Source organism: Canis lupus, chromosome 17 (assembly GCF_003254725.2).
Source record: "Canis lupus dingo isolate Sandy chromosome 17, ASM325472v2, whole genome shotgun sequence".
NCBI lineage: Eukaryota > Metazoa > Chordata > Mammalia > Carnivora > Canidae > Canis > Canis lupus.
In genome coordinates, this window is record NC_064259.1 from 51530969 (window position 1) to 51548565 (window position 17597).

At 40.4% G+C, this 17597-nt stretch overlaps 1 protein-coding gene across 6 annotated transcripts in view; it reads left to right on the forward strand.

The window, feature by feature from the left end:
- PAIP2B (poly(A) binding protein interacting protein 2B) overlaps window positions 1-17076 on the forward strand; it is a 30885-nt gene extending 13809 nt beyond the window's left edge. The window contains exons 2-6 of one of the 6 annotated variants that reach the window (XM_049096054.1): window positions 1909-2151; window positions 9999-10147; window positions 11526-11592; window positions 12422-12598; window positions 13475-17076. In XM_049096054.1, the coding sequence (XP_048952011.1) occupies window positions 10074-10147; window positions 11526-11592; window positions 12422-12598; window positions 13475-13531 (375 nt within the window). In that variant the 5' untranslated portion in view covers window positions 1909-2151; window positions 9999-10073 and the 3' untranslated portion in view covers window positions 13532-17076. The remainder of the gene's footprint in view (window positions 1-1908; window positions 2152-9998; window positions 10148-11525; window positions 11593-12421; window positions 12599-13474) is intronic. The other 5 variants (XM_035700606.2, XM_025453494.3, XM_049096052.1 and 2 more) reach the window with 5 other exon arrangements.
- Window positions 17077-17597: the final 521 nt, after the last annotated feature.

Sequence of the window (17597 nt, forward strand, 5' to 3'; positions counted from 1 at the left end):
CTTGGTCCTTCAAGGACTCTTCTACCCCAAATTAATTTTCAAGGAGTTTCTCCCCTCAAAAACGGTACACCTTTCCTGTAAAAACTCGTAGTGAAAACAGTTTTCTCACCCTCATTACATATGTATTTAGAGTGGGTGGCTCCTTTCTTCCCACTTTATATTTTTTCCAAAAATATATCAGATAAAATGAGCATGCAGTCCCTTTTGGTGATATTTGTTGAGAATCCATGGTATGAATTTCTTCCAGGTTAGATAATTGCACGGTAGCAAGCTTTTATCCCTAGCCTACAACTCCTGATGAGACTATTAAATCCACCTGGTGTTATTAAATGCTAAAATAGTAAACAAGAACATATAAAAATATTTCTTAGAATAGAAGTAGGAATTTTTGCCTCCTCAAGAGTAATTTAACCTGTCAAAAACAGATTCCTGAGTCATGTTGTCATTGGCTGTGGGGAGTATCTGTTAATACTCAATAAGGAATGCTCAACCACAGATCATAGCCCCTCAGGGCATGGGCTTCCTTCCTAGGAAATGAGATTTAGAATACAGCCTTCTGAAAATGGCACTTAGTCAACAAATTATTTATTGAGGACCTGGTGGGCACAAGGCATACTAAAAGCTATAAAGACTTGATTCTTGCCCTCAAGAAACTTCTGAGGTTATAAGTAGACTGGGCCCAAAACAAATGAATAGTAAATACTCAAGTATATTTATAATCAAATGTGAAATGGGGTAGACGTAGGAGAGACCTTAGGCAGAGGTTGTATTCAAATTTCTATAGTGGCATTTCTGATATTATTGTGCATTTAAAAGACAAAGTATCAACAGATTAGTCTAAGACATTTAGAGGCCTTTATTTTGTGATTGAGAAAAGTTACACCTATTTCATTTGTAATAATTTGCCCATAACAATGTTTTCAATTAGCATAATCTGCTAAAGAGTTCAGAGTGTTTCCCCTGTTAATAGCATATATCCATCTGGAGCTGGATATGGGGAAGTCAGGGTCCTGTAATGACCACCATTTGATGTTATCCCGGGAGGACAATTGATGGCCTTTACCTGGATAAGTAGAACTTGAGGGCATACCTCTGGGATACAGAGAGCTTACCACTGACTAGGCAAGTGTGTTTATTCTACCTTAGAAGTGCTTTATATGCTTTATGGAGTGCATTTTATGTCTGTTTTATACATTGCCAATAGTATAATGGCACAGGCATCCTTGAGGCAGTGTTTCTAAAAGCTTGTGGGTTAATAGGTGTTAGATTAAAAATGTAATAAATGAATAATAAAGGCAATTGATTAGGGAAATGCTTGGTAGTTCGAGTTAAATAGGTCTTCTCAGAGAAATGAATTTATTTGGCTGTATTTTTTGTTTATTTTTTGCAAAGAGCAGTCACTAATTTTGGAACTGCTGATGTGGGAATTAGGGTCATTGAGATTTGGATTATTCCGCATAGAATTTGCCACTTTGTTGGAAGAATTGTTCTTAGTCTTTAGTCTTTCTATACTCATAATAACCTATGGCAGTTAACAAGCAAAAATACAAATGTTGGGCGTTGGCTTGGGCCTAACAAATTATAATGTCTGAAAGGTATGATGTGGAAAAGTTTCCTAGTGAGTCTAATGTATTCTAGAGATTGAAAACTACTGAATAAAAATATGCCTCTGGACACTGGCTAACTGCATTCTTAATCCTATTTGAGTATGCTAATAAGCTTTTGAAAGTGACTTGTCAGCTTCTAATTGCAGGTAAGCTCAGTTTTCTGTGTGCTTAACAAAGGCTTTGATACTCTATTTGCAAGCCCTTTTCTTGCATCAAAAGGAAGATAACTAATGGAGCATTTGTGTATTGAGGTCAGTATAGGAAAGTTTACCAAGGTGTTACTTATTTATCTTTTGTTAAGTCCATGTAGCCTCTCCAAGAACAAATGAAATGGAAATTAGAGACTGACCTGGAACCTGCTTTTTAATCACCATGTATGTATTCTACATGTTCTTCCCACGTCACTCTGAAAAAGCTCATCCTGCTTCTACCACCTGGATCTTCTACCAAATAATGGAGAAAAGCTGATGGGTTTATTTACTTAGTAAAAGAAGACTGTTGAAGAAGGAAACAGAGAAATTATTTTAGTGCAAAGTATAACATGGTATATACAAAAATATATTCTATATGAATTTAAAAGTCTTTATGAAATTATTTCTTGTATTGCTTATGTCACTTTAAAATAAAATACACACACACACACACACACACACACACTCATGACACTGCAAAAACTTAGAAGAGGAAATAAAAAGAAACCCAGAAAGTTGGAGTTGGGTAGGTTTATCCAGCAACTGTCCAGGCAGGGAGACTTATACTTAGGGAATGAAAGGGAGCAAATTTAGCCACCCCAAAAAATGCCCCTTTGGTATATTAGGTTATTTCAAGCTGTTTATTTTTTAAGAAACTACAGATCTAAAAGACGTTCTTAAAACTAAGCAGAGACATTTATGTTTTAAAAAAGATTGATTATTTATTTATTTATTTATTTATGAGAGAGATCATGGCACATTTGAGAACTCGAGTATGGGGGAAGGAACAGGGGGAGAGGGAGAAGCAGGTTCCCTGTTGAACAGGGAGCCCAATGCAGGGCTCCATCCCAGGACCCTGGGGTCATGACCTGAGTTGAAGGCTGATGCTTAACTGATTGCTTAACCCAGGTGCCCCAAGACACTTACTTTTATAAGGGAAATCTCCATTCATTGTAAGAGTGTCTCCCTCAGTACCAGGAAGAAGGGGATGACTCCAAATCTCTTGAAACTGTTATTAATGGAGAAGGAATGGACTTAAATCTTAAAGCAGACTTAAATCTGTGTAACAACCTTACCCTTGTTTACTGTGCTTTTCTTGTAAACTTCCATAACTTACTTTCCACCCCAAAGATTTTTTGTCTTTAGCTGGAGGTGGTATTTAAGGTCATGCCTTTAGCCATTTTGATGAGTTACTGAGTTTTCATGGGTCTCTCCCATATCTACAAGAGGTATACATGTTAAACTTTTGATTTTCTCCTGCTAATCTGTCTCGTGTCAATTTGATTCTTAGACCAACTAGAAGAATCTTGAAAGGTCGAGAAAATTTTTTTCCTCCCCAACAAGACCCTAAGCATTCTTGCCACCAGGGAAGTAAATATCCTGCCATGGAGTAAAGATGTTTCATATGGCTTTGTGATGGATAAAATCTCTCTCCTGATGCTTTTCTTCTCTCAGCTCTCACTACGTGCTCATCTTGCAACTACCTATATTACTAATTAAAAATTCCCGGCATTTAGATTTTGAATCAGGGAATGTATGAGCTATTCAAAACATGAGTAGTTCAGTATCCCTTCCTGCCTTCCCATGGCCTGCACTATCAGTCATTCCTTCTTTCTCTGGTTTTTGTAGCCTCTTCCTCTCCACTAGACCATTTCTATGAACATTTAAACAAGCTCTAGACTCTCCAGTTATTAAATATACTTTCCAGGGACCTCTCACACTCTAGTTTTTGTCCATTCATGTCCCTTTTCTTGACAGCTAGATTCCTCCAAAGAGTTATCTAATACTTCTGTCACATGCAACTCACATACCCTCCATTTGGCTTTCCTTTTCATTTATGTTCATGGCAACCACTCTCATTAAGGTCATCAGAGACCTCTGTGTCCTAAATTCTATGGATATTCCTCAGCCTTCCTCTTGACCTTTCAGAAGCCTTCAACATACCCACCATACTGGATTTATTAGTTTTCAGTGGTTATTGTAACAAATTACCACAAACTGGTAGCTTAAATTAACATAAATGTATTTTCTTGCAGTTTTTGGAGGCCAGAAGTAAAAAATCAAGGTGTCATCCAGACTACACTCCCTCTGGAGGCTTTAGGGGAGGGAAACTCTGTACTTTGCCTCTTCAGCTTCTGGTGGCTATAGGCATTCCTTGACTTGTGGTCAAATCATGCCGATCTCTACCTCATGGTTATATTGCCTCCTTCTCTTCTCTGCTTTCTCTTATAAGGACATTTGTCAATGATTTTAGGGCCTACTGGGATAATCCAGGATGATCTGCTTATCTCAGTGTTCTTAATTTAGTCACATCTGCAAAGACTTTTTTTCCAAGTAAGGTGCCCTCCAAGATTCTAGGGATTAGAATGTGGACATATCTTTTGGGGGGCTACCATTCCACTCATTATACGGAGTTCTATCTTCCCTTGATTTCTGTGATGCCATACTCTTCTTCTGATTTCCTTCCTGACTCTATGGCTTCTTATCTCTCTCCTTTTCTGTATTCTTCTCCTCTACCTGACTTTTAAAAATGTTCACATACATCAGGTCTGGGTCTTGGATCCTCTTCTCATCTCACTTTGCCCTTTCTCTCTAGGGTAATATCTTATAGCCCCATGATTTCTATTACCATTTATATGAACAACTGCTCCAAATTTCTTTATTTAACCAGACCTTTCCTAATCTTGATGCGCATGGATAACCTACTTGACATAGTCATTTGAGTGTTTCAAAGGCATTACAAATTTAATGTGTCTAAAATAGAACTCATCACCCCTTTTACCCCTCCTCATCACCACCCAAAAAAAGTTTGCCCTTCCCACAGGATTCCTTAGCTCAGTGAATAACATTACCATCCACCCAGTTGCTTGTACCAAAGTTATCCTTGATATTTCCCTCAGTCTATCTCCCCACGTCCATTATCAAAAACAACTGAAAATAGTTTCAAAATCTGCCTACTCTCTTCTTACTGCATTACCTTAGTCTTAAGCAGCAACCATATTTTCATCTGGATTAGCGCATTAGCTGCCTTACTGGTCTCCCATTATCCACTCTCAGTCTCTCCAATCCATTTTCCATATGGCAACCTGAGTGATTTCAAAATGTAAATTGAATCATATTACCCTTTTTGAAGGCTTTCATTGATAACATTTAAAATCTTTCCTGTAGTCTCTAATGTCCTGCATGATCTAGCCCCATCTGTCTCTACAACTTCATCTCTCTTCCTTGCCATTCTCCTTTGACCTCCAACTGTATGCATCTCTACCTTCTGAAGTTTCTGAGAGTTCCTTCCTGCATCTGAATCTTTGCACATGTGTTTTCCTCATTGGGAAGGAAGAAATTTTCCTTGGTCCAAGGTTTTTCTAGGTGGACTAAATTAAATTCACATGAGACAGATTAACAGGTGAAAACATATTTAGTTTCATATGTATGGGACTCCACACGGACATGAAATTCCAAGACAGTTGGGTGATTTGAAGCTTATAAGACATTCTGAGTTAAAGAGAGGGGTAGGAGTCTAAGGAAAGGAAGGGGAAGAAGATCTTTAGCAGGATGGTGAGAGGAGATGTTTAGAAAACAAAGGTTGCCCTGTTAGGTAGGTAAATTTATTAGGTAAAGAGGAATCTTTGTTAGTAGATCTCTTCCTGGTACAGGCTCTTCTTGCCAATGTAAATTTAGGCAGTTGAGGGGGAGGTAAAGAGCTTTTCCTGAATCTGCTGGGTTTCAGCTGCTTTTATCTCAAAATAGTCTTTATGCCAAAGTGGCTCATCTTGGGGTTCTTACACTTGGCCCATACACCCTCTTTTCCCTATTGCTAGATAACTTATATTCTTCAGGTATCAAAGAAAATATTGCTTTCTCAGGGAAACCTTTCCTAACCATCCCCCACTCTTTGACTTGATTAGGTCCCCTCCCACCCTGTTGTTTTCAGTAGTCCCTTTAACTTCCTTTTATAACACGGATCAGAAGTATTCTTAATTATTGTCTCCTGACAATGTAGATACCTCTAGGGCAAGGACTGTATACCCTGTCAAAGCACCAGTCGAGTACAGTGTCTAGAGTAAATAGACACCCAGAGTGAGTGAGTGCATCTAATGACCTGAGTTGCTAAGATGTAACTGAGAATGGACTAAACCTGAATCTAGTACTTCATATTTGAGGTAAAATAACATTTTAAACTGCTATTCATAATATTTAATTTAAATAATGGTATTAACCAGACTGAACGAAGTTCACAAAACTATAGGAAACAGAATAGTAGAGACTAGTTTTTATAGCAATTTCTCAGACAATTCAGCCAAATTCCAGATAATTCAGCCAAAAGTCCCAAGTATTCTTCACAGTCAAGCTGTTACCATGGGCACAATCCAGGTTTATAGCTTCTGAAAAATTTCAGGTTCAAAGAATAGCCAGTTTTTGGTATGAGCGCATTGGATCTGAAAGTTGTGGGCATTCAAAGTATTGAACTGATGAAGCATGTATTGTAGAAATGTCCTAGGCACATTAAAAGTCTTGAAGTTCTTTATGGCTGGGAACTGGGCTTTTATTTCAAGCCAAATACCCTTGACCATGGTAAAGTACTAAATCAAATGCCTAGCAGGTCTTAGCACCCCTATTTTGACTCTGTGCTGGCTACATGCTTTTCCATCTTAACCCAAAATAACAACTCTTATTTTCCATTTTCAGCATGTTTGCCATGTGTATAGAAGGGAAACTGAGGTAGGGGAGAATAAATGTCAAATAGTTCTTGGATTTCATAATGCAGTATACATGCAAGCCAGACATAAAAAACCCTTTTATCTACTGTTGAGGTCCAGTTCTTGAAGAACTTCTCAAGCCGTGACCTACTTCAAACTGCACATTTGTTGTTTGGATAGATAAGAGGAAAGATGTGGCAACAGATGATTTGTATGGCGGAACTAGTTGTCATTGTTTATCAAATCTTGTATTACCTATTGCCATGTGACATCTTACCGCAAAGCTTAGCGGTTTGAAGCAGCAAACATTTGTTATCTCAGAACTTCTGTTGAGTCAGGAATCTAGGAGCAGCTTAGCTGGGTATGCCACTACCTCAGAGTCTCATGAAGTTGTTGTTGTCAAGTTGTCCCTTGGCTTCATCTGAAGCCTTGACTGGGGGAAGATGAACTAAGCTCACTCACATGGTTGTTAACAGAATTCAATTCCTTGTCACATGGGCCTCCATAACATAGGTGGCCATTCTGATTTGTGATCCTACTTATGTACACAAGCATTTCCCTCATCTCTAGAAACTTGGAGGGTATTTATTATGTCCCCACTACGCTAGGATGACACATAATGTACCTTGTTGTGGGTGAAGATCAAGTGAAATAATGAACATCAAAGGTCAAAATCTGGTACCTTCTTTGGTCCTACATATAGCACTCACTATCTGGATGGTTTTCTTTTTAGAGTGAAGTTGGACAGATTATGTGCCTGAAGTTTGAACATAGATACAGAAGTACTTTATAAATTGTTAAACATTATACACATTAAGTTGTTGGATTGCTTCTACTTAGAGAAACCTAAGCTTGCCAATTGTGTGGAAAACACAGGTTAGAATAGTATAAACTACAATCAACACTATGTAGCCTGCTGAGAACCACTTTCCTAGTGTTATCAGTCCCATATCTCAGTGTTTTCAACTTCTCTAAAGTGTTTGCATTAAATTGGGTAACATCCCTATGTTGGGATTATAGTATGTCTCCATTCCCTTTCTGATGAAGGAGAGCATCCTGCAGTTTTGCTCTGCAAGTTTCACCTTGCTCTTGAATTAAATGGGTTATTCTGTTCTTTGTTTCTCTGCCCTCTCTTTTTCCTTATGGTCATATGCACTTAGGATTTGTTTTTTAGGCAAAGGCAGATATTTTAGAAAACTGAATACTGGTTATCTCTGGGTGATTTCCATACTGATGGGGAGAAATCACTGTGCTGATTATAACCAACTGCCAAACGACGTGGGACTCGATCCCGGGTCTCCAGGATCAGGCCCCAGGTTGAAGGCAGCGCTAAACCGCTGAGCCACCCAGGCTGCCCTTTCCTTGTCTTTTAAGATTTGATTTTCTTTCTTTTTTTTTTTTTAAGATTTGATTTTCTAATGTTCATAATGGATTAAAAAGTTATAAAGTTATAAGAACTTTAAAGGGGAGTAAGCAGTAATTTTTTTAATGTACCCAGAAGCAGCGAAAGACTTTCTCATGAATGTTGACAAGATGGAAATGAGTGAAGAAAAAAATTATTAAAGGAAATTTAAAGATGCCCCAAGGAGAAAGGAAGAGAGATTGAGAATATAAGCCTCCATCTTGCTTTTCACAAGTTGAGAATCTAATTGGAAAGAGAAAAATTATGCCTATGAAACAGAATAGTTAGGGACTGCTGGGTAGCACAGTGGTTGAGTGTCTGCCTTCAGCTCAGGGTGTGATCCTGGGGTCCTAGGATTGAGCCCCACACTGGGGCTCCCCTCAGGGAGCCTGCTTCTCCCTCTGCCTATATCTCTGCCTCTCTCATGAGTGTGTGTCTCATGAATAAGTAAAATATTTTAAAAAAAGAAGAGACTAGTTACTTTAGTATGAACACTGACCTCACAAGGTATAAGAACATGGAGGGGGGAAGCAGTGAGTAAAGACTGAAATGATTTTTGAAGAATAATTAAGATTTAAATAAAGAACAGAAAAAAGACACATTCCAGATGATAGCAAACATATCAGTGTGGAATTGGAAGCCAAGTATAAGCAATTCAAAAAATACGTATGTACTTTAAAGAGTTATAGGCAGACACTCACAAGAGGTAGACAAAACTTAAGGCCAGCAAAAACTGCCACCAAAAAAAAAAATTAAGAAAATAAAACAAACACAGCATTTTTAATTTATAAATTCTTTTATGAAACATAAAAATTATGATATATATAATAAAAGTCCTTGTAACAGATTAAAAAAAGATACGTACCCTGATAGAAAAATGGTCAAAATACTTGAGCAGAAAAATGACAAAATAAGAAATCAAATGACCCAGGAAGTAAATCTCAAAATATTCAGCCTCAGTAAAAATCACAGAAATGTAAATGTAAATCATAAGTGACAATTTTTCTCTTCTGAGACTGGCAGTGGTTTAAAAAATAATAAAATTCAGTGGGACACCTGGGTGGCTCAGTGGTTGAGCGTCTGCCTTTGGCTCAGGGTGTGATCCTGGAGTCCTGGGATCGAGTCCCACATCAGGCTCCCTGCAGGGGAGCCTCTCCCTCTGCCTGTGTCTCTGCCTCTCTATCTCTGTGTCTCTCATGAATAAATAAATAAAATCTTAAAAAATAATAATAATAGTACAGAGGAATAGGCACTTACATTCTACTGGTGGGAATTTAAATGCTCATGGCAATGTGACAATAAATCAAGAACCTTAAAAAAAAACATAGTTTCCAATATAGCAGTTCAGTTTCTGGAGTTATCCTAAGGAAAACATTGAAAAAGATGAATGCAAGAAGTTAATCTAACTCTTATAACATGGAAACATTGAAAATATCCCAAAAGACACTATGGTGGTATTAACACAGAAATGAGAAAAGGCAAATGATAGAGCATCATGCTGTTACTCTAAGAATGGATGCTTGGGGGAATATGTGTGTGTATATGTGTCTGCATACACATAAGAGAACTCAGAATGGTTATATGCACCACATTGTATTACATACATATCACTATTAACAATAGTTTTTAACTCTGGGTAGTTGGACAACTGGTAACCTTAATTTTCTCTTATTTGTTTATCAATACAGTTAGCACGTATTATTTTTTGAAATATGTTTTAGAGAAAAACAGCTTGAGAATCAGAATAAGGGGCAGTTGCTCACAGTGTTCATTGAGAATGTATTTTCTCTGCCTATTTAAACATTAAGGAAGCTGTGTGACCTTGATTAGGTTCTAGAGCCTGCAAAAAATTGACTTGAAAATATCCCCCCTCGCACTTGCCTAGAAAGGTAACTGAGCCTAGACATTTCTTTTAACTCTTTAAGAGTTACACCTGTATAGTTGATAACTGCAGAATATGGTTAGCTTTCTAACAGTTACAGACTAATAGTTTCTGTTCATCTATAGTTAATAACTTTGACTTAGAACTTCAGAAGCATCTGGAAGAATCCGGATGTTCTAGGTTTTCATTTCCTTGATCCTTTCCTTTGCTTCTGTTTAGGTTCTATCATAATGAATGGATCCAGTGTAGCAAATACATCACCTAATGTAAAATCCAAAGAGGATCAGGGATTAAATGGGCACGATGAGAAGGAAAACCCATTTGCAGAGTACATGTGGATGGAGAACGAAGAAGATTTCAACAGACAGGTAAAGAAAGAAGTGGAAGGCCAAGATGCATGTAACTCAACAGCTATAATATTTTACCATCAATCTGTAGCAAAAGAAATGGGCTTGTCAGCTTGAGAATAATTTAAATAAATGCATGGAGGCCTGGTCTGGGTTGACCCAAGAAGCCTCTTCAGCTGGTAAGACACCAGAGTATAGTACTTTGGAAGATACTGATGCTTTTCTTTTTTTTTTTTTTTTTTTGATGCTTTTCCATCACATTGGTTACAAGAGGATCTCATGCCACGGTGTCCTGGCGTAGACTTCTGGGGAACAGTAGCTGTGGGAAGATGGGCGGCCTGGCATACTCCCCACGTGGGAACTCAGGGACTGATAGAATGTATGTCTGAGATGGAGAAGTGTGTTAGGTGGAGAAAGACTAGACTGTTTGAACAAAGACTCAGCAGTAATCCATTGTCTTGTATCGCGTGACATTAATAGCCCAAGATAGGCATTGTAGGTAGACAGTGATTCTCCAACCACCTGGTTCTCCAGTGGTGTTGCTCTGGCACCGCCAGGATGTTTATCAGCTGAGTAACTGAAAGATAACTAGAAGTCTAGCCACGGGGAAAAGGGGAGAGCTAAAGGCCAAGGAAGGGATCTCCCTTTAACCGAGTGATGCATCTTCTGGATGACATTATATGATGAATAGTTACGTGGCCATCATCAACGTGGGAGATGGGAAATGTGGTTTTAACTGAACAGCCCAGTGCTCTGGGAAGAAGGAAACAAGTTGAGCGGAGCAGCCAGCAGTTTCCTCCCCAGTCAGCTCACTGTGTCATGATTTGTGTGACTAGCACATAGATCATGCAGGTCTTGAACAGTCATGTTTAATCTTATGGGTTGGAAATATTTTGTGGTGGTTGTTACATCAAGTACTTCATAAGTATCTAATTTACTTGAGATCAATGTGGCTAATTGTAAGGTTGAAGACTATTTTTACATCTTGTGCTACTGATGACTTCTGAATTCATGAATAACTGTATGGGCTAGTCTGGGTGATTATTTTTGTTTGACTTCCCCTCTGATGGTGGTGCTAGTGAGCTATGAATCTATCACCACTAGCCCACAGGAAAAAGATGACCAAATGTGAAGCCTGGGGCCTGTTAAAATCACACTCCGTTTGCAGAGTGAACCATACTCTTTACTAAGACTTGACAATGTCTGCCAAGAGGTCTAAAATATCCTAGATACAAATTGCTTTAGTGTAGGGCAATCTTTAAGAAATAGAGTTGTTTAAATATTCATATTTTTCCTTGTTTTGAAAGGATACCTACATTGATGACATCATTTTCTGTTGGTTTGCCAAAAAGTGTTCTTTATATCTTTCTAAGGTTCTGAAAGTATTTTTCTCCTTTAGGGGCCTCATTACCAGAAAAGAGGGCCAGGAGCTGAGAGTTGGTTTTGATTTAATCTCCACTATCCAGGTAGTGGTCTAGTTATGTAATTCCTGTACCTTTTTTCATACTTGTAAAATGGGAAATTTAAGAAGTTGCTTCTTAACAAGATTGAAAAAACAATCTCAAGCTTTAAAATGATTTTCTGTAAGTGCCATCTGAAGGGAAAGTTTCTGCGTCCCATATTAGAGATGTTGGAAGAGGTGTGAAGGCCTGGACTTCCTGCTGTTCTGAGTAACTGTTTCCTTAGTCTTATTGTTGATGGAATTTGGTTGAAAAAACTAAAAATTGTGTTTTCTCTAGCCAGTCATTCGAAGCATTTTAATTCTTAGTATACCTCATGCAGGATCATTCCTTTTTTTTTTTTTTTTTTTTTTTTTAAGATTTTATTTATTTATTCCTGAGAGACACAGAGAGAGAGAGAGGCAGAGGCATAGGCAGGGGAGAAGCAGGCTCCCACTGAGCAGGAATCATGACCTGAGCCAAAGGCAGATGCTTAACCGACTGAGCCGTCCAGGTGCCCCTTAACCCCTTTTCTTTTTAGTTCGCCTTTCTTTTGTATGTAGTTCTTCTTTTTTAAAGATTCATTCATTCATTCATTCATTCATTCATTCATTCATTCATTCATTCATTCGACACAGAGAGAGAGAAGCAGAGACTTAGGCGGAGGGAGAAACAGGCTCCCTGTGGGGAGCCCAATGCAGGACTCCATCCCAGGACCGCAGGATCACGATCTGAGCCAAAGGCAGATGCTCAATCACTGAGCCTCCCAGGTGCCCATCATTCTTAACTGCAAGAAAGAGGTAGAAAACGTCCCCTCTGGGATGGGAAGTGTCAGCTCCTCCCCTTTGCTTGCTAGGTGGAGGAGGAACTTCAGGAGCAAGACTTCTTAGACCGGTGCTTCCAGGAGATGCTGGATGAAGAAGACCAAGACTGGTTCATTCCCTCACGGGACCTGCCTCAGGCAATGGGACAGTTGCAGCAACAGTTAAATGGACTGTCCGTCAATGATGGTCACAATTCTGACGATATTTTGGTAAGAGCCTACATAGTTGCACATGAGACCTAGTGGAAATAATAGAGAATTTGGAGTGACATAGTTTCTTTCTGGCCCTACCACTTTGGGCGAGCCTCTGGAGCATCTGACCCCTGTTTTCTTCACCCATCCCCTGGGCATTGCACCACATACAGCATTGTGAAAACATTACTGTGGCATTATCACCAACTCTCATTTTCCCCAGTGGGCCTTTCAGAGTAGAATTGGGATTAGGATAAGAATTTGAACACAGAAGAGGTTTGGTTTCAGATGATCACTTGCTGTTGTTCTTTCCTTTTACTATTCCTCAAATCTGTATTTATAGCTTTGAATGATGTGGTTTTGGAAGGAACATACTCCTAAAAGGCCACTTTCCTCTTAAAATTAGAAGACTGGATAAACCAATTTCCTGCCTTTCATGTTTACTTAAAGTCAGAGCTCTGTGAGTGACTTAGTTCTCACAGAACTCATGTTCCAAATGACTCTGGCCTGCGGTTTGCCCAGGTTTTGGACATTCACAAGAGAGTAGATAACCAAAGAGAATACAGTGAGGTGGAAAATAAAGGGGTTGTGGTCACCAAACTGGTTTGGTGGAATACTCTTGATTTTCATCGAGTTAAGGTACTTGGTGAATTGCAAAATTATTTTTGGAGTCAAACTTGCAACGAAAGCATCAAGAAGAGAACTGACATCGAAAGCAGGAAGGAGAAAATGAGGTTGCTCAAGGTTTAGTATGCCTGGAGCCCTGGGCAGGAGCCCAGCAGTGGCAGCGTGAGGTTTTTTCCTCTCTTGGAGGCTGAGGGTACTGGTAATAATGGAAGCGGGAAGAAAATAACTTTTAATGTGGGATTTCTTATCTCTTGGTTCTTATTTCAGAGCAAAAGTAATCTGAACCCGGATGCCAAGGAATTTATTCCAGGAGTGAAGTACTGAGCTGCAGAAAGTTTTGAGGAGAATTTGTATGTCCCTCCACCTGGGGACAGTGCTGCACAGAGAGGCAGAGCTGAAGAAGGGGGCGGGGCAGGGCGGGCGAGGGGTGCTCCGTGGGGAAGGGGGAGAGTGATTTAACTTGACCCTGTGATTGGAGTAACTAATGTCCTCAGTCTTATTCGACAAGCCTCTGAGTCTCTGAGTATTTCTCTTTTGTTCTACTGATTTTGGTTTGGAGCAGTTTCCTATCATTATTATTAGTAGCAGTAGTATTAGCTTTTTGAGTTAAGGAAATTGCAGTCTTTTTCTGCCTTCATCAGGAATGTTCTGCTGTGTGTGTGCTTAGCCAAAATAAGCTGACCAAGAAAATCTGGGTGTTTGAGAATGTCCTTCTCATCCTACTGTACACTTACCAAGGGCAATGAGCACCTGGGGAACTATTTATCGAGTACGTTCAGCTGGAAGAGAAGAGGCACGAGTGGAAGAAGCAGGTGTTTGCCAACCAGAGTTCACCAGCCCAGCTCCCTTGACCCCCAGGGCTTTCCTGCAATGAAGCAGATTACAATGGCCTGCCAAGCCAATGACTCCTTGCCTGGAACCCCATTCAAGAAAACACAGACTTAAAGTACTGATTGATGGTAACTCCTTTGATGGTTACCGAAGTTTGGAAATGGCAGGGGTGGGCTGTGACAGTGATTGTCATTCAGGTCACTCAGTCACTGCTGGCCTCTTAAGCCTCTGCTTCCAGACAAAATCAAACTCATTATTCATTATTTACCAGGCAAAAGAGCTCTGTTTGTCACTTTGTCTCTCATGGCATCTAGTCCCCTGTCTCCTTTCCACCGCTCCCTACTCTATTTTTAAGGAAGGATGTTGTTACCAAAGGGGAAGGAGAGGTATGCATCAGCTTTAGTCTGGAACAGTCAACCCTGAATTCTGTTCATTGTCTCAAGAGTATTTTGACAAATTTTTGCCAGCCCCATGAAGACTTGGTCCTCCCAGTATCTCCCCTTAGTAAATTATTCCCAACAATTTTTCCCAAGTAAATGTATTTTTCAGGACACCAGCAAGAAATTCAGATCACAATTTGGATGCTTCTCCCCACCTAACAGAATTATGCAAAAGAACTTAAAAAAAAAAAAAAAAGGCCTGGGAGAGTGAGGTCTTCTTGACCCATGTGACCACATGACCCACTGGGACAGTTTCAGCAATTATAAAATTTTGCTATTCCCACATGCCCAGTTTTACGAGTTTTCTAGGTTGGGCTCTTTGGGTATTTCTTTTGTCTTTCCTGACTATAAACCATGGTTTTTTTTTTTGTTGTTGTTGTTGTTGCTACTCATAAGGAATTAAACTGGGCACCAGAAACTGCCTTTTGTGTGATAAAGATGTAGGTGGCAGAGTCAGGTCTAAAGGAGAACGTGTGTAGTCCAGGCCGTCGTCCTCAGACTGGGACGTGCAGAGGCCTGAGGGGGACAGCGGCTTCTGTATGACTGCTGCTGTGTGGTGGGACAGGCCTATCAGAAAAAGACCATGGAATGAAGTCTATGTAAATTCAGTATGTGGATATGGGACAGAGGTTGGAAGGAAAGGACTAGTGTCTAGAAAGCTTAGGAACGTCTCCCTTTTCTTAGGTGCTCCCTTGTTGACTTTTTGAACAGCTGATGACTATTGTCAGATTTAAAATATGAACCCACATCCTTTCTTCATTTGAGTCTATAGGATGGCATTGTTTGCAGAATGGCCTTCCTTGTTAGTTCGGTCACATGTCCTAGGAGAGAGTAGCTTAAGGAGTTTAAGGAGCCGGTTGTGTCCATTAATTCCCAAAGCCTCTACCTCAGGCTGGGGTCGTTGCCTCTAATAGGGAGAGAGCCTCGGAAGTGTAGGAACAGAGAGGTCTGTCTGTCCCTGGCTCCATTTCCTTCTTCAGTCTCCATTAGGTTGTCCAAGCTCAGAGTCCTGAAGGCTGTGGGAAATATATCGAGACACAGAAGGAGCCATTTTCTAGACCGTGGGCGTCTTTGTGGTCAACAACAACACAGCGGCTTCTAGTGCGGCTCCCAGCCCAGTAGAGCCCTATAGGGATCCGGATGGAGCCATTTCTTCATCCTGAAGAAGGCTTGCTCTCCTGACCAGGATAGGCTGAGGTGTTGGGTGCTGTGCAGAGGGCTTGTCTGTCAGCTCTGGGGTTCCGTTTTGGATGTCAGTCGTTAGCATGGTTTCACAAAGCAGATCTGGGCAGGAGGAAGAGAATTTCCTGCCAGATGAGCAGTGGAACCTGAGGCCTGGACTTCCTGGTCCCATTCAGACACGAGAGGGTGCTGACTGCAGGAGCAGGAAGCCACTGGCAGCACGACCCCTTTCTTAGCAAGTAGCTTGTGCCACAGACCGTTTCTTTCCATAGTCCGGCCCTTTCCTCCATCGTCAGTATGTTGTGAGGTGGGAGCACAGTTGCCACCCAGGTCATAGGCTCCTTATTAGAAAATGCGTGTGGGTCTTGTTGGACCTTTGCTGGGGAAAGGCTGGGCACCCTTGTCCCTGATGTTTCCTTGTAGGAAACAGTCTGGGTGCATGCCAGCCAGCCACCTTGACCCTTAAAGGGCGAGGCAGGTGTTTTATAAGTGATTATTTTGACGTTGAATTTAAGCCACGGCTTTGTTTAAACTTTTCCTATTGGCAACTGGAAGTTTGAGAATTTGTATAGAAATAGAATGTGTATTTTCTTTCTTTCTCTTTTTTTTTCTTCAAGATTTCATTCTCTTATTTGACAAGTAGGCAGAGCAGCAGGCAGAAGGAGAGGGAGAAGTAGGCTCCCTACTGAATGGAGAGCCCCACGTGGGGCTCCATCCCAGGACCCTGGGATCACGAACTGAGCTGAAGGCGGATGCTTAACCACTGAGCCACCCAGGTGCCCCTAGACCGTGTATTTTCAATGAGTGCCAGTTCTGGCCCATCCCAGTGTTGGTTTATTAGTGACTGATTTCTGAGTTTTGTGATTATTGAACTCTAAAACCCCAAGATTAAAATTATTTTATCTCTTGCTCTTCAAGAGGAAAAAAAAAAAAAACAAGGAAATGATTTTTCACTTTCTCCAGGTCTTTGAACTGCAGTGGAAAATATGACAGCTACAGCCCAGACCTGAGCACCTGTGACTGTGTGTCTCTGCGCATTTCTGACTGCAGCAGTTGACTTTTGGGGTCACATATGGTCAAACCAAAACATTGTAAGGAAAAGGCGGTCCTTTGCAGCACCTTTAGTTTCCAAAGTCAAAACAGCTGGAGGCTCTTTAATTGAGGTTATAATGCTAACTATAGCTGAAAAATATGTTTTTAGGGAAAGACTAAGCAGCATTTCTGACATTGTGTCTTGTCCTAGCATCTGCTTTGTCTTGATTTCGGAGAGGCTAGGGAGTAAGGAGGTTATTACAATACTCTGGCCATTATGTACATCAGAGAGGAAAGTTGTGTGAAGAAGGAGCTAAAGGAAACCGCTTGACTGAATCCTCCTGTTTGGTGCTGCTGCAGACCCCATGTAGAAACATCAGGTGCCTGGAAGTGAACCTGCTGTGATTGGAGGGGACTGCTGTCCTTCCATAAGGGTCCCAGCATCCCAGGTGAATAATGTTTCTTGGTTTAGATGATGTTTAGATGTGAGCACGAGCAGACACCTGACAAATTTGACCAAGATCTGGGGATGCCTACCTAATGGAGAAGGCTGTATCTCCAGCCACTCCCCCCGGGGGATAACACCTTAGTTTGGGAAATAAGCAGAGGGTACAGGAGGATTGACGCAGTTCTGGTGTGCACTGGGAGACTCTAAGCTATTCACTATAAAATACTACCGTATTTTCACCATGTAACTCAACACTGATAATTCTGCCCTATTGATTGAGCCTTCAGAAATGTTTAATGCTTGATGTGTGGTTGGGAAGCAGCGATTTTTTTTTTAACAACTTTATTGAGGCATATTTTAATTCACCCTTTTCAAGTATACAATTCAGTTATTTTAGTAAGTTTCCCAAGTAGTAGGGCCATAACTCATACTCAATCGTAGACGTTTTCATCCTGCC